Source organism: Polyodon spathula, chromosome 20 (genome assembly GCF_017654505.1).
Source record: "Polyodon spathula isolate WHYD16114869_AA chromosome 20, ASM1765450v1, whole genome shotgun sequence".
NCBI classification, from domain to species: Eukaryota; Metazoa; Chordata; class Actinopteri; order Acipenseriformes; family Polyodontidae; genus Polyodon; species Polyodon spathula.
In genome coordinates this window covers 26,402,749-26,427,666 of record NC_054553.1, presented here as the reverse complement: position 1 = coordinate 26,427,666, position 24,918 = coordinate 26,402,749, and the positions used below count along the sequence as shown (strand labels likewise).

The window sequence follows — 24,918 nt, the reverse complement described above, 5'->3', positions numbered from 1 at the left end:
CAGATGCTACATTAATTTCAAATATTGTATCACAACATGTTGCATGTAACGAGGAAAGGTTTTTTTGTTGTTGTTTTCAAACAAAACCTTGAATAACACAAATGTGATTATCTACCTACACAATAAAACTCTGAGGTAACGATTTACAGCGTGTACCACACACAAATATTTGCCCTTTTTTTTGTTATAGTTCGGTCCAAGAGATCAAGTGTATTTTTTTTTTAAAGCACGAATTTGATATCAACAAAATGGATATAGCATAATCATATACGCTGGGTAACTGAATTTATTTTTATAAGTTGTTATTCAATTTATATATATATTTTTTTTCTTTTTATCACACGTTTACTCAAAACACAATGTAACGTAATGAGTAATTGAACTACTACGGTAACTTAAAAAAAGTACTTCATATTCTTATTGTACATAAATACAGTAACAATAACAATTACCAATTTATTCACAACAAAATAAATGTGTTGCTGTAGCTTTAAAATGTATGACATCACCCAATTAAAACCACGGCGTTGTTTTTTTTATTTTAGGTGTTCCACGCAGCCTGTCTATTTGAAGCTCGTAAGTTACGTAGCGCACCGTGCGCGTACACCTCTGTATCGTGCCCCGCCCGCGGCTTGGTGTCGGGAGCGCGCCCTTTCCCTCCCTGCTGTATAGATGAAGTTGTTTCAAAGATGGCGGATTTCCTGCCGTCCCGGTCCGTCTTATCGGTTTGTTTCCCGAACTGTTTGCTTAACAGCGTCGAGGCCGAACAAACCCGAATCTCCAAGGAGATCGACAAGTGCATTTCTCGGGATAAAACGTACGTAAAGCGGTTGGTAAAGATATTACTGCTCGGAGCCGGCGAGAGCGGCAAGTCGACTTTCCTCAAGCAGATGCGCATCATCCACGGGCAGGACTTCGATCTGAAGGCCAAGGAAGATTTCCGGGCTACCATTTACAGCAATATTATTAAAGGTAAAGTCGAGAAAGAAACGTCCTGAAATCTTGTGAACTTTGTGGTTATCATAAACGGAATCTTGTTTTAAAACTGCTAAACCTACTAACTTTTAGTTTAATTGGATCAAACTTTTGTAGACTAGGGCATCCCCTTATCGCTCTCCGTCTGAAGAAACGCCCATGTTATTTTTGGTATACTGTTAAGAATAGGAAGGGGGAGTCATTGGGCGCTAATTGGTTTTTAATGTATTTCATTCTTTAATTTGTTCTTATTTTATTCAAGCTGAACATGAATTGGTATTTGCTGATGTTTATTTTCTATAAAATCAAAGGCAAGCAGAAGAAAGTTAATTGTTCAACACGAAACAAAAAAAAAAAACCAAAAAAAAACACACGTAATAAATTCCGTCATGTTTGATATATATTGGTGTGTGTGTGTGTGTGTGTGTGTGTGGTTGTGTAATTTAAAACTATTGCAGTGAAGTTTGTCGTAAATAGCCAGCAATTCGATGGTTTTATTGAAGTGTAGTGATTTGAATGTATTCTGTAGAAATGGAACAAAGGTACTGTTTGGAGGTAAAGTGTGCGTTTTCAGATTTGCAGAACAGCTTTCGCGTGAGGTGGGCTTTTGTTTTTGTTGGTGTGGTGAAACGAGTGGTTTAAGTTACTGACTTCCTCAGAAACGGAAAAGGGTTCACTCTTTTTTTTTTTTTTTTTTTTTTTTTTTTTGTGGCAGAAAGACCCCGCAGCTGCGTTTTTATTTTGTTTGTACTTATTGAATCTTAGAAAATACAACTTTTAGGCATTGGATAATAAACGAAGCCTGTATAAAAGGTTTAGTAATCTGGTTAAAACTGAGATTTTGTAGTCTTGTGACCATGCTTTGCGTGACAGAATGACTAATATACTCAATTTAGTCCGCCTCCCACACACAGAGTGCAATGGGATTCTAAGACATAATATTGTATTCAAATTGTACACACTGTCAGTATGAAACAAAACCAACAGCTATGTAAACTTCCCTCATTCACATATGTTATAACAGTTTGACAGGAACATTTTTCCAGGGAATGTCATTTTGATTGTGTTAGTAACAGATAGGATTACAGTAATGCAAATGGATGGCGCCAAAAACTTAGTTATAATGCAATATAACACAACCGTAAAGTTGTTAGTTCTCTAGATATGATTCCATGGGGGATTGCCCCAGTTATTGAAAGTCATAAGGGGAGATTTCCAGACCTAGCAGGCAAGCACGCTAAGTTTGAGTGTGGAGAATCGTATCCGAGGGGTCATGTGTCAAAAACAGGAACCCTGATGACACATTTTATTCTTTTGCTTGACAGGCACAGTTTCAAAAGCACAATAACTTTTCTTTTGAGATTTTGCCAGCTACCGTTTTGGTTTTTCTCCCAAATTGAAACAAGCCAAGATTAAATTATTATTATTATTATTTTTAAATTAATTTTTTTTTGCTTACAAATGATCCTAATTTGGGTGACATTTAGAAAGTTTTTGTAATGAGGCAGCTTGTTTAATTTTGGGGAAGTTAACCCTTTGTTGCACTTTGTCATGGTGGTGGTCATGGTGATGGCACATGCCTCTGTTTGTACTGATCTAGTCTAAATTGTTACCAAGGCAAGGGACTGGTATCTTCTGTTCAGGGGTGTGGTACATTGCAGGATGTAAATGGAGGAAATGGAAGAATTGTATCATTCTTTGTGATTTAGAATTCAGATAATCTCCTGTGTATTTTAGCTCTATTTATTCTTTATTCTTTATATTAAATGTAAAATCTTCTCTGCATTTATATATATATATATAAATAAAAGCAGGCATTATAATTATGTAAGAATATGTTCCACAGTTTGAATATTATCATGTGTTTTACTTTCTTATGTGGTTTGTTTTTTTTGTTTGTTTGTTAAAATTCTATGTAGTCAGTGCATGTCCATGGAATTCTTGTTTGTCTCAAGTTACCTTTCCCAGAATTGTAGGTCCTTGACAAGTTCTTAGGATAGGTAAACACTGCACCTTATTTACTGAGAGTGCAATTTATAATGTACTTGTTGTTCAAGTCAAGTGTGTAATTTTATTCACTGGTTATGTAGTACCAATTCTTGGAAAATGTTATGAATGTTCGTTTTTACCTGTTGGAGCAGTTGCAAATAATTTGAAGCCTGAGCCATGTGGAAATCAGTTATTTTGGTTGTGATTTGTTTTCTCAGGTACTCTATGCCTGTATGTTATCAGTTAGTGATGGACTTCTGATGTATTGAGTGCTGGCGGTTATGGTTTGCTGTTGTGGTATGTGTGTTTTTCTGCGGACGGAGAGCACAATGTGTAATGTATAGTGTTTTGTTTTGTCATTTTAAGGGATTCGAGTACTGGTGGATGCCAGAGAAAAACTGCATATCCCCTGGGGTGACCCCTCTAACCAGACACATGGAGAGAAGATGATGGCGTTTGACACCAGGTCACGGATGGTAGCCCAGGGCCTGGTGGAAACCGAAGTCTTCATGAATTATCTGCCGTCCATCCGAGCCCTGTGGGGGGACACTGGGATACAGAATGCCTACGACAGGAGACGAGAGTTCCAGTTGGTAAGATGCAGATATTCATTTTTTTTAAATCCATAACTTTTTTTTTTTTTTTTTTTTTTTTTTAATACTCCCAAGTGGAGTAGTGAGTTTGGCTGTTTCTAGGACAGCACTGAAAAGCTATTTTCATTGAGGGGAGCTGCAGCTCTGGGTAGAGGATTGGTACTTCAGTAGGCAAATTCATGTATATAAATCATAGGCAACTTCATGTATATAAACATTAACAAGTGGTTTTTGGCTTGATAGGGCTTCTGATTTTCCATTCTTGGGAATGGCAAATTCTGTTTTTCAAAATGACCAGTTTCTTTTTTTTTTCTGTTCACAATTTTCATAAAATTAAATGAAATGCAATGTTCAGGACGCTTACCTCTCCCATCTGTAGTTTCGTCTGAAAAAACGCAGACTGGTTACTGTTCTTGATGTAAAACTGCTTGCATGTGTTTCTCTTATACCCTGGACAGATGGTTGCCTTAGTTAGAGCAGGGGTCTGTAACTAGTTTTTTTTAATTTAAGTGGTCCAGATCTGAAAAGTTAGGATTAGGTGCATTTAAGTAAGAATAAATATTACATAACTTAATGTTTATATATTGAACAAAACTTACAGGTAATTTTCTGTATATACAACTCCAAAATTTTCACAGAATAGAACTCCCAAAACAACTAGTTACTTTTTTAAACCACCAGACTCATACACAGCACACAGGCAGCGCCGCAACAGAGACAGACCGTCCATCGGCGTAACGCCCCCAAAACCACTTGTTTTCTCTATCCAGCAATCGAAGTAAACATACAAAAACATTTTATACAAGTGTCATCACTGGGCTTCTGGGTAGTGTAGTATTCAAAGCAATCCATTATTTTTTATAGGAGAATAACAGCAGTAAAAGGTGCAGCTGTATTTTGTTCCCAATGCCTAATTCCATGATTCCGTCCGTGATTCCACGATCGTGGAAAAATCAGTTGCCCTAGTTTGAAGCATAGTTCACGCCAGCCTTGCAGTGGGGAAGACTGTAAGGCTTGAATAGATTTTCTGTAAATCTCTGCCTTTCTTATCTCTATTGTAGGTACAAGTGTCTGTTGACTTTGCCCCTCAAACTCTGCACTCAATCTGGCCTTGCTCAGAATAGGTTTACTTATTTTTATAAACTCTTAAACTGGGAAACCTTCTGTTTTTAGATGAGCAAAAAATCTTTCTGAAGGCATTAAGACCATTAAAAATGGTTCTCCTATTCAAATAAATATTTTCATAATCTTAAAGTGGAATTGGAAATAAGACTGTCCATTTGTGACAGGTTCAGTTAACTACAATAGCTAAAAAAAATATTGAAGCCATTCCATGTATGCCATTATGGGATTGGCCTAAATAAATATCATGCAGAAAAGCACATTCCACACATACTGCTGCTATTCTTTCTGATTGTATCTCACGGCTCCTGTAAGTACAGTACACCCACATTCCGTGCCTTCCAAGAAAATAATTTTTTCACTGTGCAGATTGTATTTTTCAAGAAAACTCAGTTGGACTATCAAGTTTCAAGGATGGCTACAAATCTTGCTCAGCTGTAAGACAGGACTTGCCTTTTGACATGCATAGGAATTCCCTCTGGCTTCTTAGAAGGGACAGATTGCAATTGTAATGCCGGAGAATGCTTTGTTACGACGTGCAGGAAATCAAGCAATATTTAGTCAAAACAATACTGCCTATGCACTGTAGTTACAACAAACTTTTACTCCCATGTAAAACAGCTGTTGGTACTTTACAGAAAATCATGCATACATGGGTAAAATAAATTTGTGACTGTAAACTACTGTTTTGGTTCAGTGCCTAGTACAATGTGTTTATCATTTCTTGTAGCTTCTAAACATGAAATAGAGCAAAAGGACTGTGGGCTTCTGTTTAGAGTTAAAAACTGTGTGGACAAGTTGCCTTACTCAGAATGTGACCACTGGAATATAAACTTTCTTCTTGTGCCTAAGTAGGCCCATTTGAAAAAATAGTGTTGAATAGGTCACTGTGAAACACTAATCCCCGTTTGTTTCATGTTATACTAGCTCTGGGGATTAGGCTAAATTGAGAGAAGCATGCCTCTATAGCCGTAATGATGCATTGGACTTGGTTTTTACAGTGTTCTAAGAGAACACCTTTCATGATAGCCACTTGTGAGACTCTGTATACCTCTTTTGTGTTTGGTATATTTAGAGGTGGTGGTTTTGCCAGGGGTGATTGTTGGTTCTGTTTCTGCTTAGTCTATTGCTTTAAAGATATGCAAGTCAACTGTTACAGTTTACAGCATGTCAATACAAAGTTCTACTGTCAACACTTTATTTGTTTTTTTTTAAATTTCTGTAGATATTATTTAAACGAGTCAGGGATAGGTCTGTAGGATATCTGTAGCCTTTAATGGCAAGTAAAACAAAAAAGAGTCTTGCTGTGAAATTGACTCATGAGCTGCAAAAATATATAGTTGGAGTATCTTCCCTAAAAGTAACTTCCTCTACCTACTGAGAAATGATTCTGTTTTTGGCACATATTCCTGATTATGTTTGTATTTATAATTTAGATGAGTGTTAAATCCAATCGCAAATTGAACAGCCATTTGTGACGACAGAAGCTTTGCGCTGTAAAGCAATTAGGAAGTGCTTGGAGTTCTGCAATTTACTAACAGTGGCTATCTTTGGATGCGGCTGGAAATTGTTTCATACACATTAGTCAATTTGGTACTTGGGTATCCTTGGCTCCTTAACAGTAAATTTATTCATTCATTTATTTGAACTGCAGATTAATTATGATAAGGTCCTCTTTGACCTGGCACTGCTTATTGTGGATTAAGGTGTGTGACAGGGGGTTAATTGCATGTTAGTTTGTGGATGCCCCCCCCCACAATCCTGAGCTGAATTGTCTCGTCTGTTGTATTGATTTGCATGTTTAAAATGCTCTTTGCCTCTACATTTTGCACTGTTTAGTTTTTCATTTAATTCCGTTAACATTTGCAAATGGTACATCAACTTATTTTACAGTTAGGCAGAAGTCCACATTGTCCATCTCTCTCTCCCTTTTCTTTCTTTCTCTCTGTCTCCTCTCAGATATTTGCAACGATAGATGTACAGTAATAGTACTACATCAGATTGACCCTGAATCTCAATAGCTTAAAAGATTTGTCATTAAAGTATCTTTGTCGATTTAACAGAGTGGATTTTAGGTATTGAGGTCTAGAATGACATGAGCACTGACGCCTTTGTGGTCAAATTAGTCATGGCTGTGTCTTGCTGTTGGTGGATATACATCAATTAGATTGAAAATGCACAAGCTGATTCATGACATATACAATACCGCATGCATGTTTATCTTTTTCCATTGTGAGACTCTACCACATGCCTATTCCCCAGAGTCTTAAAATCACTACTTCAGGCATGGTGCTTTCTGAGCTGCAAAGATCAGGCAAATAGTGTTTACTATGGCAGTTCTTTCACTGACAGCATTTTGCTTGTCTGGCAGTGACATAAGCCAGTTGGTTGTGAAGTCACAGGTTAATTTTGTAGTTGAGTGTATTTAATGTAACTCTTACCACAGCCTGTTGATATTTGTCATTTGAGAAGTAAAATGATGTGGTCACATATTTGTGTGTTTATGAATATGGGGATTTTAACCTAGGGCTATTCAAAGTGATTTTTCAAAGTCATTTTGCATGCAAATGTTTATTTTAATTTCTGAATTTATTTGAATTTAAAGTTAATGGTTTAAGCTTGGTCACACACCCAGTCTCTTCTCGACTGCATTAAAAGGCTACTGCTACCCCAAGTAGTGTCAGGAAGGCACTTTATGGATTTAGTGTGCTGCTAGGAGCTCTGTGTGTTTTTGTTTTTGGGTGGTTGGAAGTCCTCAGTCCTCTGTACTGTAGGTGTACGTGCTAAATAAACCTGTAGTCCTGTACATAGTGATCATTGTAGACTAGTAAAACTTAGATGTAGTTTTACTTTGTACAGTTTCATGTAGGTGGAAATGCAACTGAACAATTTTTACAAAGCAGTTGAAGATCTTAAACAAGTTGTGGAAATAATGCATTTACATTATAGCCTAGTACAAGGTAACTATCCCTTTCAGTGCCTGGGGCCACAAAAAATAAACTACTTGATCAATGAACCTGTGACCCAACTTTTCACACATGTTTTGAAGCAGCAGTGTTTCCTACGATCTAGATAAGATGGAAACCCCAAGTGTTAACTTAGCAATGGCAGCTCGCCTATTAAAATAGAACTGAAAGTACAGTGCAGAAAGGCTGTCGTGTTTCAGTATGACTGGAGACCTGGTGGGTGGGGATGCTTACAAGTACAAGTGCAAGAACTTGTATTGTTTTTGATATTTTTTTGGTTTGGATGTTTGTAATCAGATTGTACCTTAACTTATTTTGGCAATTTCATGATTTGTAAGGCTACCACAAGAGAAGCAAGACTAGTTTTATTGAAAAATGAAAGCTGTTATTTCATTTTTATTTACAGATGAATTCTTCAAGCACTATTATACAGTGGCAAAACAACGCCTAAAGGGATTTCCCTCCCTTTTTCCTGCTAACAATTTTATAATATTGCAATGATCAATTTGGGCATAAGGTAGCAACTTTATAAGTAGGGATTGCTTTTTTTCGGGTTTCATTTATCACATGACGTCCCTTTAAACTTATTGTGCCGAATCTGTTTTCGAATTAAACTCTGAGCTGACTGACTGAGCCTGATTCTGTTTCGCTTGATTTTTCAGAGTGACAAATTACGTTAATTGCTCATCGCTGATCCTAATTGCATTTCAGTCTTGCAGTTGCCTAGTTTATCATTGTGCCTTTGTTTTCAGTCGTTTACAGAGCTGTCCTGACAGATTATTTTCGGCATAAAATACCAAGTATGGAGTGAACACATCAAGATAGCAAGTCCATCCTCGATTTGTAGCAAAGAGAAAATAAATGTTAAACCCAGTTAGTCATTTTGTCTTTTGTTAGGGTGCTGAGATAGCTTAACAACTACTAACTGACATTTAAAGGGAGGTAGAGATTTAGAAAATAAAAACCAAAAAGTTCAAGCCCTACTTGTGAGTAAACCATTGTGAACAGTGCTCGAAGTAGCGACAATTTTAGTCGCCATGGCATCCATTTTTTCTTTTGGCAGGCGATCACTTTGTGCTGTTTATGTCTGACAGCTGTTTGTTTTCAGGAGGTCCGAAGCTATGTGCGTGTGCACCAACTTACCCAGAGGTCGACACAAACCTATTAGATTAATAAAATGTTGTTGAACAGACAGCAAAAAACGCTGTCTTTTTTTTTTTTGTTTCAAAGACAAAGAAAGTTCCACCAAAAGCTCTAAGCAGCAGTTCAAATTTTGAACCCACAACTTCGGAGTCTTCTGAATGTTTTCAACAAAAAGTTCACATGAGATTTCAGCCATCATTGATGCCAACAGTTCAGCTGATTAGTTAACAAATCTGGGGTCGTGTATACTGCAGTTATTGTAAGCAAACCTAGTAACAACATTACTATTCACTACTACCTATTCTAAAGTGTGTTTTGGACTGCTTTTTTTTTTCTGTGCAGAAAAACAAATCTGCAAAAGTATTGCGTATGTAGGCTATGGAAATAAAACACTTAGATGCGCATTATTGTTTAAGTTTATGTATACATTAATATTATAATATTTTGAACAATAGTTTTTATTTATAGTTGTTAAACTTCAATGCAGTTATGGGCAACCATTTTCTTTTTCTGATGACCATAAAGAAAAAAAATAGGAGCCTGCTGGCGCCTAAAATATATAAAGCTTACTTCAAGCACTGATGAAATAGTCGACGCCACCTCTGGTGTGAGATAGAGAAATGTAAATCACACATGCACAGAGCCTGTGTGACTTCACATTTAACAGATGGTGTAGATAGGTAATTCTATTTAAAACCACAACTCCCATCTGCCCAGGCTTGTCTGGTTTTCAGTATGGTCTCAGTAGAAAGAAGCAGAAATGTTACACACTATTTACTGTGCATTTTAACCCTGTGATTTTTTTCTTAAAATAAATAAATATCCATCTGGTGTATAACGGCATCACTGTCGATTAACAGTACGTTAAGAAGACACACGAGTGTTCAGTATTGCTTAAAGGTGGTACCAAGGCTCAATGCAATAGCTCAACCACGATTTGGCCTTTTTTTAGAGCTGCATTTCTAAAGCCAGTATTTGCATATGTTTTTCATTGTGTGTGTTAAATGTGTGTCACCTTGGGGCATTTCAAAATATAACAGGCTAACTGGTTAAAAATGTGTAGTACCTCTTGCATTTAGCGCTGTATCTAGCGGTTAATAGAAGATAGCTGATTTCAGTTGGTGTGTAGAAGCATGGTTTGAGTACTTTCACAATCAGTGTAGAGATGATGGGGCATTGAAGGTACTGTTAGGTATAAATGTACCACCCCCCATGCTGTGTTTCTTTATCTTAAGTTCCTTTTAAAGATAGGCAGTGTGAAACTCGCAGATTTGTAAATACAGTAATGATCTGAAAGGCAATCGGGAAAGAAATGATACAGAGCACATGCAGGTCCATTTGAAACCGTGGCTTATAAATGAGCAGAGTGAAGAACATTGCACTGAATAAAACGTCCGTGTTTGCAGCGTCCTTTGTGGCAGCATGCAGGGCGGAGGCAGCTTTGTGAACGTTTGTTAGAAGCAAGAGTTGTGCTAAAGGCAGGGCAGCATGCTTCTATCAGGTTTTGACATCCGTTTGTACTAGATGGAGATGAGTACAGGAAGCACGGAGGGGAGGAAATGCGATAGTGTGCCTGTCTGTATTGATTTTAGAGATGTGTACTGACTCACTCCTTGGACGCACACTGGTTAACACTAGCACCGCTATAGCCACTTTTTGAATGGCTTTTGCAATTCAAATTTAATTCTCTGCGTATGTGAATATCTCGTGCATGTCCGTTCCACAGTGTTACTAAATATTTTAATTAAATACCCGTGGGTGTTTTAGCTGCAGAATTGTAAAAATGACTAAGTTATAAGCACTTGCTGCTTCAACTGCCAGACCTACAGTTTATGCGGCATATCGATATAGTCAATAATCAATACAATATAGTCAACAATTTAGTCTGGGGTTTGTAATTAAATCAAAGTCATTGTGAAAGAATGTATTGTAATCATGTTGAGTGCTTGAAACACTGATAAGTCATTCTACACATTATATATTATTTACAGTACATCTCTTGGGCAGAACGACTGCCACCCTGAGTGTGACGGTGCAAAAAAATTAAATGTGCCTATTCTAAGCTCTCTGCACAGATCAGTGACCATTGGGACTGATTCTAAACAAAAGTCAGAGTGTTGCATTTTACAATGCAACGAAGTACAGTATGGATATACTGGATCAAGTAAGATAGAAACCAATTCATATTGTCATCAGAATGTTTGTTTTTACCTGAGAAATCCATTCAATAAAGCGTACAGTTCCACAGCAAGCTGATAGCATGAGCGCTATGGTATGTCCTAAAACAGGATCAGCGATGAAAGTTGTTACTTGCGGCTGCTGTCTGGCAGGTTTCTGGTGAAAACTGATGTCTAGCACTGCAAAGTTTTTATGAAACTGTTCTTTTATGTTAGAGGTTCTGCCGATTGTGAATTTCGCAAATCGCTTTTATGAAACGGGGGCCCTTGGAATGTAATGTTTATATACCACCAAATAAGTTTACATAAAACTAATTCAGCAAGAAAATGAATAACGCCTTACAATAACATTTAATGCATGAAATAAAATTAATTCTTGGAAATGTGGTTACATTAATTGCCGCAACAACCATTTGATTATTCATTTTAAAGTCAATTACTTTGTCTAAATGGGCCTCTCTTAAAAGCCACTGAAAACTAATTGGCAAAGTGGATAACCTTTCTGTGGGCTTTAAGAATTGAGTTATTTTAATAACGTTTAACCAGTTGATCTGTACTCGTAAATATGTTAAATTACATATTTGATCCAACAGATGCATGAAGTCAAATTGTTCGACAGACATAGCATACACCAGTTTAATAATGCATTTTGTTTGTTCTCTGCAGGGTGAATCGGTAAAATATTTCTTGGACAATCTGGATAAGCTTGCAGAGCCGGTAAGTTGTGGTTTATTTTTATATTTAACGCGACAAGCATATTTTACATAAGAAGTATCCCTTGTAGTGATAAACAAACCCCCTGATTAAATTATTCCCAGGTCCAGGAAACCCTGTATAGTAACACAGTCTTGCCTTTTGGCTCGCTTCCTGTTTGCTTCAAGTTGTAGGATGTTTTTGGATATGAAAACAGAAGTGTATCTAACCAAGAGTTTAAAAAAAGACAGGTATATGAAATATGTGGATGTGCACTACTTGTACATTTTGTATTGAATTTATAACATTTATTGTTTTGTTAGTCAAATAAAGGTATCGCAACTCCTTCTCTTTTAAATAGAAACCTAATCCTTACCAGATTTGATCAGAATCCAACGATTGGCCCCAATGGGTATTGCCAAAAGTGGACAATTATGATTTAGGAACCATGTTGGCTGCCTTAAACCCGCAAGGCTGTATCATAATCCTAACCATTTGTCTTTTTTCTTGGATTATTCTACTTCTTATATTCTCTTGTTCATATCACCCCTGTCCTCAACTGATCCACGCTATAACAGGAGTGAAACAAATCTGTTTGGCTGGTTTTCATGGCTTGTCGGCAGAGCACTCAATTTCTTGTACATTTTATTTTTATTTATTTATTTTTTACTACTTCTATTGGGAGGGAGCATGTCTTTTACCGGTAGCAAAATAAAAATCTTGACCTCTTGGCTATCAAGTTCACTGCTCTTCGGTTAGCGAATGTTATCTATTCTGTGTTTATACTATACAATGGCTGCCTAGGTGTGGATTGTCATAGCTAAAGGGACCTGGCCCCATGCTTACAGATATAAAAATGTTTTAGGTAGTCAAGCTAAATGACTGTCCTGCTTAGAATTTGCCACTGTTGGGACACCCATTGTAGAGGGTTAATTGCTACAGTCTTCCCATTTTAAATTGATGCATATAAACTCTTTGAAAAACACATGGCTAATTACCACACCCACATATTTAGATTAGCCATGAGGTGGTGCAGGTATTTGCAAACAAACTATAGATCCCTTTTGCAGAATGGTGATACTGAGATAGTACATAAAATGTTGTAAAGCAAACCAACAATATAAATGATCATAACTAGTCAATAAATTAGCTGTATTGTATGGTAAAGCCAAAACTTTCTTCATATGGTTACAAAACCTGTGAAAGTGGCGAGTACTACACACAGCTTCTAGTTACTAGTTTTGAAACCCAAGAATCGTGACTATAGACGAAGCGAGGCAAGTTCTCATGGTATGAAAAAATTGTTTGCAAAAAGGTTGTTTGCTGTGTGTCTGATCCTGCCGAATTGTGATTAAACGCAGCAAAAGAACTATCGATTTAAGGCAAAAAAAATGTAATGTATGGGACACCTTTTTAATGTGTTGTGTGCACAGTACGTGCTTCATTCAGCCACATTGTTCCTCCTACCTCCTTGTCTAACTGCTTCAGGCTTAATAAAAACGTGTTTAGGAGCAGGAAATCAAAATAGAAACTACTTGCTGCCTGGTGATTAATTATAGGATGTATCACTGTGTGTGGTACTTAGGGGAAAACTTACTCATTGAGAATATGGGGAAAAAAAACTATTAGATAAAACCTAATCGTTATGAACAATCTTTATTTGTAAATGTATTCACGCCGTCTGACGTGTGTTGTGGTCAGTAGTTCAATGCTGCCAATTGAGCAATGCAGGTAGGTGAATTCTTGGAAATGTGTGCCCCAATTTCACAGCCCTCAGATTTGTTAGCAATTACCTTTTTTATTTTTTTTTTATTTTTTTTAATTGCTTAATAGGTTCTGTTGTATGTCGGATAAATGTCATCTTGCTCCACATTTTGATATTGCTGGCAGAGCAAATGGTTATCATTGTGGGCGAATCTGGAACCTTTTAAGGCACTGTAGCACTATGAATTCAGAGACTAAACGCATTTAAGTGCCCTTTTATTTGTGAAGGTTAATTATGAGCCCGCTTTGAGAGCACACCCATGTCAAAAGTAAACTGCGCATTCGGAGTTCTGTATATTCCCTTGGTGAATTGTTATCTGCATAACAATCTGAACGCCAAGGAGCATTGTTGGCACTAAATGGAAAATAACTGTCTTCAGACATCTGTGTGCATATAAAGGCAAGACTTTTCAATTGTGTAAATACTATTCTTAGCACACTAACAAAATCCTGATCTGAACTTCAGTGTACACATATTGCTGACACTGTAGAATGCTATGTCAGCAGCATAGTGTTTTAATGTGTATACTTAACATTATGTTATACTAAGCAATTTTAACTGAACCTAGTTCCTATGCATTTTTTGTAGATTTACTGATGTCAAATTTTAATAGTAAAAATGCTAATCATTTTTATAACTCCTCTGAGATAGTTACACACAATACAACTGCTTTAACCTGGTGATAATGTTTATAAGCAGATTTTCTTCCTTGAATTTATTATGTTTTTTTTTTTTCTTCTTCTGCAGTTCTTTTTTCAAAACATCTGTAAATCCCGTGACACTTAAATATAAACTTTCTACAAAGCCATTAATACAGGACTACTATACCAGTCTTTGTGAAGGTTAATGTGGTCCCGGAGTGGGCATCCTAAGTGAATGCAGAAGCTTGTAAATGCTTTTTTTTGCTTTTAGTTTTCCAATCACATATGTGGGGGTGTATTCAAACAGAGGCATGGTTGCATGAGGTAATGAAAAGCAAAGATTTCACAGAGCTGATCTCTTTTTTGTGGCCATTTTGTGGGGCTAAACACAAATGCTAATAGTGATCTCATTCTGGCACAGAAAAGGGGGTGAATCAAGGCTCAGATAGAGAAAGGAAGCATTCTTTCGCAATGGCTTTGATAAGGTGGAGGGTTGATTTGCTTTCTGTGCTCATCTGCATTTTGGGGGATGGGAGGGAACTTTCTGTTGTAAAAGACCTCTGTTACTGTGGCAGCAAAATGACTGCCTGTGGGATAATCCTAGCAAATGCATAGTGTGAAACGGAGCCTTGCACTCAAATGCCCACATTTCTGTATAGTGGGCAAAAAAGTAAGATGGAGAATGTTGTTGTTTTAAAAAACAAAACAAAAAAAAAACTGATAATTGGATTAGATGTAGTCTAGTTTTTATAAAGTGTATTGTACTCTGTGAGGGGGCTGTCTGAATTTACTCATTGAATGTGGGGGTTGGTTGGGGGGAGGGGGGGTGGTATTTTAGTGAGCTACTAAGTGAGTGTTGAGGTGTTTTAACCAAGCTTTTTCTAAACAAATCTGCTGTACAATGCCTAAATTTAGATTGTTTATTCATGTTGAATTTCATAAAACAGTTTTCTGTTTTAATCAAAACCAAATTAAGCCCACCTTACCATTAAGGTCAGTCATTTTTAAATGTGATGGTTTTCTTCTGTTAGGACGAGCTCCATTTTAAGATTTATTTTGCTCAGACTAATTTTGGTAACACTAATTGACTGTAGGTTTATATTCAGGGTTCTCCACTGGCCTTTTCAGGTGGGCGAGCTGCCCGCCAAAATGGCTGTCGCTGCCCGGCTGAAAAAACCTGATCCACCCGTCTTGCAGATGCTGCTGTGCCTTTTAAGAAGGATTGATTGTGCTTCTAGCAGACCAGATCAGATGTGTATTGCTGGGTGAACCACAAGACAGCTGTGTTACGTCTTGACGCAACATTTAACCAATCAGAGTTGAAGGTCCGGGTTTTCTGTGTAAAGCACTGAAAGGATAAAGCGTTAGTGATGTGTATATATATATATATATATATATATATATATATATATATATATATATATATATATATATATATATATATTAATTTTTTTTTTTCCAAAGCAAAAATAGTGACGAATGCAGGGGGTCAAAATAAGCCGGTGAACGGTGCAATCCACTGCCTAATACTATATTTGCACTGGCTACTTTATTAAAAAATATTGTGATTATTTTTGGGTATTTCATTCAGTTAATCTGTCGTACTGTAACGTGATATATAGTACATAATAGCTGTACATATGTACCAAAAAATGTATTCCTTTTGATGTGATATCATAACAATATGTACCCAGGTGCTTGTGAGATATTGTGGGTTCATTTATAGAGACTTTAAGAAGAAAGTTGTGATGGGATATCTGCTGTTAGCTAACAGACAAATGCTTAAGTGCAGAGGTGCTGGATTATTACACCGCAGTTTCATGCAACAGTTATGATGGTGACCAAATGTGTGTGAGTACTGTTAAAATGGTTAGAATGAACAATTGCATTTAAAAAAAAATAGAATAGCGAAAAACAGACAGATTTTACATTAACAAAATGTAACTTAAAACAATTTAAATGAAGCAATAAGCTCAATAATTAAGCTAAAAGGAAGTGAAAAGGTTACCTTTTGTTATGTGAACTCCAATAAACCTACGTTATCTTTCCCCAGTCAAATCGTATATTGTCTAAATAAGCACGGTAATTTACCATAATAAAACAGTAATGAAAAAGAAAACGTAGAACATAAAGCACAACCAGATATGATCAACCAAAGACAGCACGTTATTCAGATTGTCGTATTATATATTTAAGGTAAGGCAAGTCTTATTTTTCCATTAAAAGTGCTCCTGGCTATAATGTTCTGCCGCCGGGTGATACGGAATTCCTGTGGAGAACCCTGATATTGTATTACGAAGTAAGCATTTCTGCTTCCTGTTTACATTACAATCTCTAGTTCCATTTTAAAGCATAACAGAGCTTCTGAGGAATAGCACAGTATTGGAAAGCATTTTGTAATTCATACATTTGTTAGTTTTTAGTTTGCTTTGCTGCTCAGTCTGTGGAGAATGGTCTTTTTACTGTACAACACCAAGAGCTAGCAGAGTCCCTTTTACCAACTAAAATATATGGGGGACAAATTGAAGTCGGTCCTTAAATAGAGACATATTGGTATGTGAAGCCTTGTTTTCATGTGTTGGAATGCAAAGATGATTCATTCAAGTTGCCACAATGCAATTTTAAATACACAACAGGGCTCTTAATTTAGATTTTTAACTACTGGCCCCTCGGGCCACTGAGCTGGTGTTTTTACTTGCCCAGATGCAATTTTATCTGGCCCAATTTATATGTTTTTCATGATTGTTTTTATTTTCAGTATGTTTCTAACTGTGTATGGTAAGCAAAGAGTCCACGTCTGGAAAGTGGCTAAACAAACCCTTTCAGTATAGGTTACTTCAGCCTCTTAAGATGTAGTAAGTGCTAAAAGAAGTACGGTAATGCAAACTTGGGTAACATTGAAATTTAGAAAGGTAATTTAATGTTATGATGAATATAAAGACATACTAAATGTCAAGCACAACATTGCAGTGACTATAAGAAAAGGCAAGATAATTGTCGTTGGAAAGAATTTTTTTTTAAACTCTGGACTGCTGTTCAATCTAAAACATACACAGTTGACTTTGTGAATGGATGGAGTAATGGCAACATTTGCACTTGACCATTACAAGTACAACCAAGTATAATTGTTTTGAATTATTTACAGGTTATTGAGTAAACAATAACTTAGATTCATCTGATGTCAGTACTTGGTGGTTAGTTGTAATTAGTAATGTTAAACTATTGTAATGTTGGAATGTATTTTCTGTTTTGGCCAGGTTACAATATTTACACTTTGTTAAACAGATGTAGAATATTTAGGTTGCTATATGATAGGTGTTGTTTTATTATGAATACTCTACAGCAAAAATGATTTGGTGGTTTGCGCAATATTATGCTACTGTTGCTTTAATTGGAAGAGGTATGCGCTATAATGTTGCTGCTCATTGGGTTCTACGTAATTTTAATTCAGTAAACAAAAGAAAAAACTTGTGCCGAAGGAAATAGGGTACAGAGCGAAGAAATCTCGTCTTGGACGTTGTTTTAACACTTACACTGGTAACCGGCTTACACTGTTATGCAGTCTGCTTGTGCACACGCATTTGCCTTTTATCTTGGTAGTTTAAGTGACCAGAGTTTGGGTAATTTAATACACAAAAAGGTTGCACCCTCTGTATTCAAATAGGAAACTATTCGAAATTCCCGTTAAAGATATTCATAATACAAAATAAGAACAATCCTATTCGGAGCGTTGTCGCTATTGTGCAGCCTCTCCCAAGTTCACGCAATCTTGCTGAGTGATACCAACGAGTCCTGGAAAGATTGTGAATGGCATTTTTGACCTGAACACATCGGATTCCAAATAAGTTTGTCAATTCAATTGCGTATCTGGATATCCATCGGGACATCTTGCTGTGAGACTGGATATGATGTAAACGAAATGTTTAATTCACAACAAATAAAACTGCTGTTTTATCTGTAAGTCTGGGAAACTGACCCCAAACAAGGCAAAAGGTTCCTTTTTTTTTCTCTGTCATAATGAAGCCTCCACTCAATGTTCATCTTCATTTTTTTCATAATTAAATTCTTTATGATTTATTGATTTCAGCGCTTTCCTTTTGACTTATTGATTGCTTAGTTGCAGAAAACCTGATTGTAAAAGATTTGCTGCGGGAACGAGTACAAATGTCGTGAAACGTCGGTACTTATTTTCTCATTCTGACCACAACCAAATCACACTCGCGCGAGACTGGTGGATTTTTTACTGATAGCCGCTCTTTCAATCCTAAACAAATGGTTTGTAAATTAATTTCCAGTTTTTTGACACACTAACATTTTTCCTGGATTCATGAAACGGAAATCATATGTATCATATAAAGGACCTAAGTACTTTGCCTTTAGTATACTATATATTATATATATATATATATATATATATATATATATATAGTTAGTCGAACCTCACGCGAAGGATACAACAATCAGCTTGGAGTGCGCTTCCTATGTTTTATCATAAACGGCTTGTCAAACATGGTAGATTTATTTTTTTTTTTTTTTTTTTATATATATATATATATAATGATACTTATCATCTATCGTAGATTGATGCTGATCCATTGTTCCAACACTGTTATACAATATGATATGTTGACTTTTTGAATGAGTAGTTTAATTGTTTAGTTTCTCGCCTCTCGAGTGAGTCTTCACTTGCTAGGTTAAGTACATAACCACTGCGTTGTGGATATCATGGTTATCACTGGAGGAGGATGAACTATGTCGCTTTCACTGCTAGTAGGTGCTGATTTAAATGAAAAGTTGATCTGCTAGATGTAACCGAGAAACTTGAGTTAAACTAGAGCAGTGTGTTGGCTGATGCATTTCATTAACATAATGGTTAACTGTTGTAGTTGAATGTATCGCTGGTGAAGGAGTTGGCCAAACCCTTTAGATACTCGAGTAACAAGGATAACCAAATGTCAGATTTGTGGCTTATTGAAGTTAGAATATTAACTTTATTTCTTCTCATTAGCCATAATATTTTTTCTTTGGTTTGTAATGTGTGTTTTTCCGTTCCTTTCAGGACTATCTCCCAAGTCAGCAAGATATCCTGCTGGCGCGAAAACCCACCAAGGGAATCCACGAGTACGACTTTGAGATCAAGAACGTTCCCTTCGTAATGGTGGATGTGGGCGGGCAGCGGTCGGAGAGGAAGCGGTGGTTCGAGTGCTTCGACAGTGTCACCTCCATCCTGTTCCTCGTGTCATCCAGCGAGTTCGACCAGGTGCTGATGGAGGACCGGCAGACCAACCGCCTCACCGAGTCCCTAAACATTTTCGAGACGATAGTCAACAACCGCGTCTTCAGCAACGTCTCCATCATTCTCTTCCTAAACAAGACAGACTTGCTTGAGCAGAAAGTTCAAATCGTCGCCATCAAGGACTACTTCCCTGAGTACGAGGGGGAGCCCCACAATCTGGCTGACATCCAGAAATTCTTGGTGGAGTGTTTCCGCAACAAGCGCCGAGACCAGCAGCAGAAGCCGCTGTACCACCACTTCACCACCGCCATTAACACAGAGAACATTCGCCTGGTATTCCGCGACGTCAAGGACACCATCCTGCACGACAACCTCAAGCAGCTTATGCTACAGTGATGCTCACTGGGACTCCTCGGTTTTTTTTTTGTTTGTTTTTGTTTTGTTTTTTTTAAATTAATAACCTTTTAAAGCAAATTGTTTGTGGGGAGAGGAGAGGGGGTTGCAAGTCTGCAGCACATGACACCAGTTTGGGGAATAAACAGGATGCTATCGTACTCAATGCTGCAATAAGACCACCCCTATCTCTCTCCATTGCATGCTCTCTCACACAATTTTTATTTTCCTTTTGCAGTTTCATCATGTTAACACCAAGAATGAGTAATTTTGTTTTAATGACTAACCAACGTTAATTGAGAATTTTAGGAGGATGGTTAAGTATGTAGAGGGTGGGGTGGGTGCAAAGTGATGGCAGAGCACAGATCTATTTGTATGGGTTACCGAGACGATAACTGTTGAATCCTCAAATGGAATAGGAATGGCTGGAACATTATTTTTTATTTCGCTGTGTTCTGAGCCAAACTGTTTGCCAATCACAAGCCTGGCTATTTTTTTATTATTTTTATCTGTAACAGGATGCATCCAGCAAATTTTTGCTTAGATTTATTTTTTAAAGTGCAGTCTTTTATGGAAAGTTCTTAAGTTATGTTACAGGTTTAAAGTGCTTGCCTTTTTCTTTACTACTACTGCTGGATGTTTAAAAAGGTAAAGAACTAGGAGAGCACGCTGGCAAACACTCGCTTACATAATTTGATATGTTTGAATTTGTACAGTCGCCTGATGTGCAAAGCAGGATAGTTGCTGTGGTATATGGCATTATCTCAGGGGCTGACTTTAGACTACTTTAATTGCTTGCCTATAAAGTTATTGTCGGTGGTACCTTAATGAGAATCTACAAACTATGTAAGTCCAATGGTGGTATTAAATCTAAAGGCAGTGTTTTTTTTTTTTTTTTTTTTGTTTTTTTAAAGGTTGCCTCAATGTGTCCAGATGTTTAGTGCAGTGAAATTATATTTTAGGGGACAAAAAAAACCTAATTGATTTACAATTTCTTACTGGAATAGTTTTTTGTAACTGAACACCCATTAATTTTTATTTACATTTGTCTGTAGTAAACCTCTAATGGCCTCAAAAGCAGCCTTATCCAAAGTGCCAGTTTTTGACCTAAAGTTGTGTTTTTTTTTTTAAATTATTATATAATGTCTGTCAGGTTTTATTTTGGCTCAAGTTGATTGCATACAAAAGGGAGGGGGAGGGCTTACTGTGTAAAGAGATTTTTAAAAACATTCAAACTTGCCACTTTTTTCAATGGTTTATAAATATTGTAATGAATCTTGTACAGAAACAATTCTTAATTTTTCAAAATAGGTTTGATAAAGGCATTGTATATAAATCACAAATAGGTGTTTTAAAGGCTCAAGTTTATTTTTCATTGTAATAAATTGCGTGAGTATTTGATTTTGCCATCGCCCGTTTTTGTTTTAGATTTTATTTTAAAATCTCATCTTTTTTGCAGCATGCAAAAACACATTTATTTTTGCTGTGATGTAAAAATGCCTTTTTGAACAGTTTGATTTAAATGTAGTCTTTTTGCTGAATGGAAATCCCTGTAATAGGTGCTTCCCTGAATTCGCAAACCAGAAGCCTCACTGCTGTCCAGTTCAGTTGGTATTGAACTTTTAAAGCTTGATTTGTACCTTTTCTTTCACATGCCTAAACAAGTTTTTTTTTTAGTTTTTTTTGGGTTCTGTTTCATCTGTGAGCTCAAACTTAATGAAACTTCAGTATTATACATTTCAAAAGTCTATCTATGTTCTGAATAATGGAATTGGGGCTTTAGAAATATCATTCTGTTCCAGTTAATGTGATTTTCTAGAAACTGTTTAACATCAGGTACTGCACTATTACAATGGTGATTTTCCTACTTTGTGAAACTTTGTTTTAACAATGAGCTGTTCTGTGTTGTAGTTTTCCTTTTATTTTTTAACCACCCTGTGCTGCGGGGTTGCACTGTACGATGACCACTCTTGAAATTTTATTTGAACTCTTGTGATCTCTTTAGGAACGGTTTTAATGTTCAGGCAGATATCGTGCTGGCTCTCGATCAAAGCAACACACAGTTCTGGTCTGGCTTCAGGCTTTGATTCTGGATGTATGCTATTCCTTGCTCTGCATATTGGCTCAAGTGTCTGTATCTTTTAGCTCTGTATCTAGGACAATGAGACAGGGTGATGTCTGTCCCTCATCCTAGGCAGATTTTCAGTTACAATCAGCCTCTACATAGGAGCCTATGCTGTACAGGGTGCCCTGTAATGTGTCTTTTTGTGAATGTCTTCAAAGTGTTTTTCACTGGTTTCCTGGGAAGATATGCAATGGTGTGTTTTTTTTTTGTTTGTTTGTTTTGTTTTTGTGGGTTTTTTTGCAACCACAACATTTTTTTTTATAAATAAAGCATTTGTGAGTATTCCGCATGCTGACATCTAAATGGGAGTTCTGAACTATAGTACATGTGCATATGTCCTCTACTGTTAAAATACTAATCCAAATTGAGCACTTTTGAAATATGAGCCATCTTAAAAAAAAAAAAAAAAAAAAAAAAAAGAGGCTAATCCGAATACATGGCGGGAATCTTTTGAATGGCAATTTTTTGTAAACAAACTGTCTATTGTTGATCACATTATGTTATTCACATCCCCTGTATTTCAGAAGTGTCATTCCATCCCTAGTGTTAAGAGACAGGCTGTGTGGATATTGGAAGTGATTCATGCTTAAGCAAGTGCTGGACAAATGGGTGACTCTGGCCTTGTGATTTGAGTAAAAAAGAAAAGGCTGCCTAACTGACAACTTGTGTTCAATATTTAGGCACCGTCTCAACCTCAAGTTAGCATTGCATCTGTAACCATGCAAGATCAGGGCGCACACACACACATCACACCCAAGTAGTCCATTTTTCTAGTGTATTCCAGAAACCATTCCTGCTCTGTCAAGCCTCTTTATGCTGAAGTATTGCTCATGTATGAGACAAAAATAATCATGTGATGGTTTGAAGTAGAAGGTAGCATTTAAAAAAAAAAAAAAAAAAAAAAAAAAATTATATATGCAGCCCTTTTCTGTGTACTGTGTAACACAGTAGGCCAGAATCTCAAAGCGCTTTGCACTGTTTTCAAATTATGGAACTTGTATGACTAATTTTAAGGAATTCACTTCATTAGTGTATTTGTAACAGACAATTAAGAGCATGCAAAATATGCTTTAAAATTGAAGTGAAAATAACATATATGCAAAGTTACTTTGCAAAAAATACTTTACAGTGCCTGGTTCAAATGTCTTGACTTAAATCGTCAACTATGTTTACCATTGTTTTCACCTCCTGTTTAGAAACTAATTTTAGAGAATGGGTCTCATCAGTCTTTCAGGTTTTTCTCTTTGCCTTATTGTTATGCATCAGCCCCATTAGATGAAAACCAAACCTCAACAACTTGAAGCATTGCTAGATTGAACATATACTTTTTGAAGCAAAGCCTTTACACTATTAAAATGCCTTTGGGTGTGTCTCCTGCTTTATTAGGCATGGAAAAAACCACAGCCGTGTGTTTTTTGACCCTTTTTTTAATGTTGCATTAAACTGCTGTCACTTACATGCATTGTTCAGGTCATTCTCGGATTATATTTATTTGCTGAAATCTGAGAAATCATTTAATATTGGAAAGTAGAAGCCTTCATAACTTAAACTTGCCTGAAAATATGTTCTATGCAGAACATCTGAACTATTTGGCGGCGGGGGGGAGGCCACAGAAAGCGTGACATGTAAGGTTGTCAAATGTATTTCTTCAGCAAGATATTCATAATGGTTCAGCATTCAGCGAACTACTTCTCTGCTCTGTCTTACCCCTTTCCATCTTTCCAATAAAGACCAAGAAAAGAAAATGCTTGATGGCTTTTATTATTATTATTATTATTATTATTATTATTATTATTTCTTCATAGCTATTGCTGGTGGTTTTTGTTTTGTTTTTTTGGCAAGGTTTTAAAATATAACTTCTATGCAGATGGAATGCAGCATGTCTAAATGAAAGAAACTGTAAACATGTTGAATGACTTTGGGGTTTTCAGTTTTGACCTTTTGTTGAATGGCAAGGATGAAGTGTAAGAGTTTTGTGTACTGAAAGTCAGGAATCTGCTTTGTGATATGGCTTGTGGAGTGCCATTTTCATGTGGTTTTGTTTTGGCAGCAGAATGTTGTCCCAACACTGAATGCTAAATACTGGTGATTGTTGTTACTTCATGATAAATGGCCATTCTGGTTGTCAACTTGCACCAGTAAATTCTTGTTGCCTCTGGTTTGTTATAATAAAGGAAATAACAAATGTCAGATAATGGCAAGCAAGGTGTATGTTTAGATAAACAAACATGATGACTAAGTCATTTTGGTCTACATAATGCTTGCCAAATCCATGCAAAGGTGAACCTTTTCATTCATGATTTGTATCTCTAGCCTTTAGCTCCTGAGCACTTAGACCGAATTCCTTAGTGATTTTTTTTAAAAATAAATCCAGGGATTGAGCTATTTATTTAATACTGATATAATGCTGTTTTGTGACAACAAACCAAATCAAGTTCACCTACAAAGTGGTTACTCTGGTACTTCTAGGACTGGGTCATACAGGTGAGTCTAATTTGTATTCTAGCCTAAAAATTCAACCATGGTCTCGTGGCTGGAAATAAGACTTCCATTGCATAGCAATTTGATCTATTTTTGGTTTTTACTATGAATTTAGACACACCTGAACTTGTTATCCCTACACTGTAGCTAATCAAGCTCATACTAAAACCTGGGATGGGTGAAAATGATATGCATTGGAAGTCTTATTTCCATCCCTGGGTGTAATTCAGTGTTTTAAAGACTTTGTGGCTCTTTTGGTATATTTTAAAGTAAGCTGAAGAAGCATTTGGTGTATTTTGTTATGTAAGAATCTTATTGGGAACTTTTTGTTTAAAACAAATGTTAGCTGTGTTGGTTCAGTAAAGAAATGGCTGAAGTTTATAACTTAGTGGAAGGTTGAAAATAAACAAGTGGATTTGAAGTGTGGATTGTATTTTAAAAATGATTTTGAACTTTCTAAAAATTGATTTAAGTGTTACATTTTTGAAAAGTTATTTTTCTTTTTAAAATGTAATCTACACTTTTTCTTAAGTGGAAGCTTGTGTGTTCAGTGTTGGTTCAATAAAAGCTGTCGACTTCCAATATTTGAAACTAGTGTTTGCAATGCAGATTCCTTCTC

At 36.5% G+C, this 24,918-nt stretch overlaps 1 protein-coding gene across 9 annotated transcripts in view; it reads left to right on the top strand.

Moving 5' to 3' along the window:
* The first annotated feature begins 647 nt into the window (after positions 1-647).
* LOC121295594 (guanine nucleotide-binding protein subunit alpha-13) overlaps positions 648-24,918 on the top strand; it is a 34,148-nt gene continuing 9,877 nt past the window's right edge. For all 9 annotated transcript variants that reach the window (XM_041220443.1, XM_041220448.1, XM_041220441.1 and 6 more), the window contains exons 1-4: positions 648-972; positions 3,331-3,557; positions 11,632-11,682; positions 19,124-24,302. In XM_041220443.1, coding sequence (XP_041076377.1) covers positions 690-972; positions 3,331-3,557; positions 11,632-11,682; positions 19,124-19,696 — 1,134 coding nt within the window. In that variant the 5' untranslated portion in view covers positions 648-689 and the 3' untranslated portion in view covers positions 19,697-24,302. The remainder of the gene's footprint in view (positions 973-3,330; positions 3,558-11,631; positions 11,683-19,123; positions 24,303-24,918) is intronic.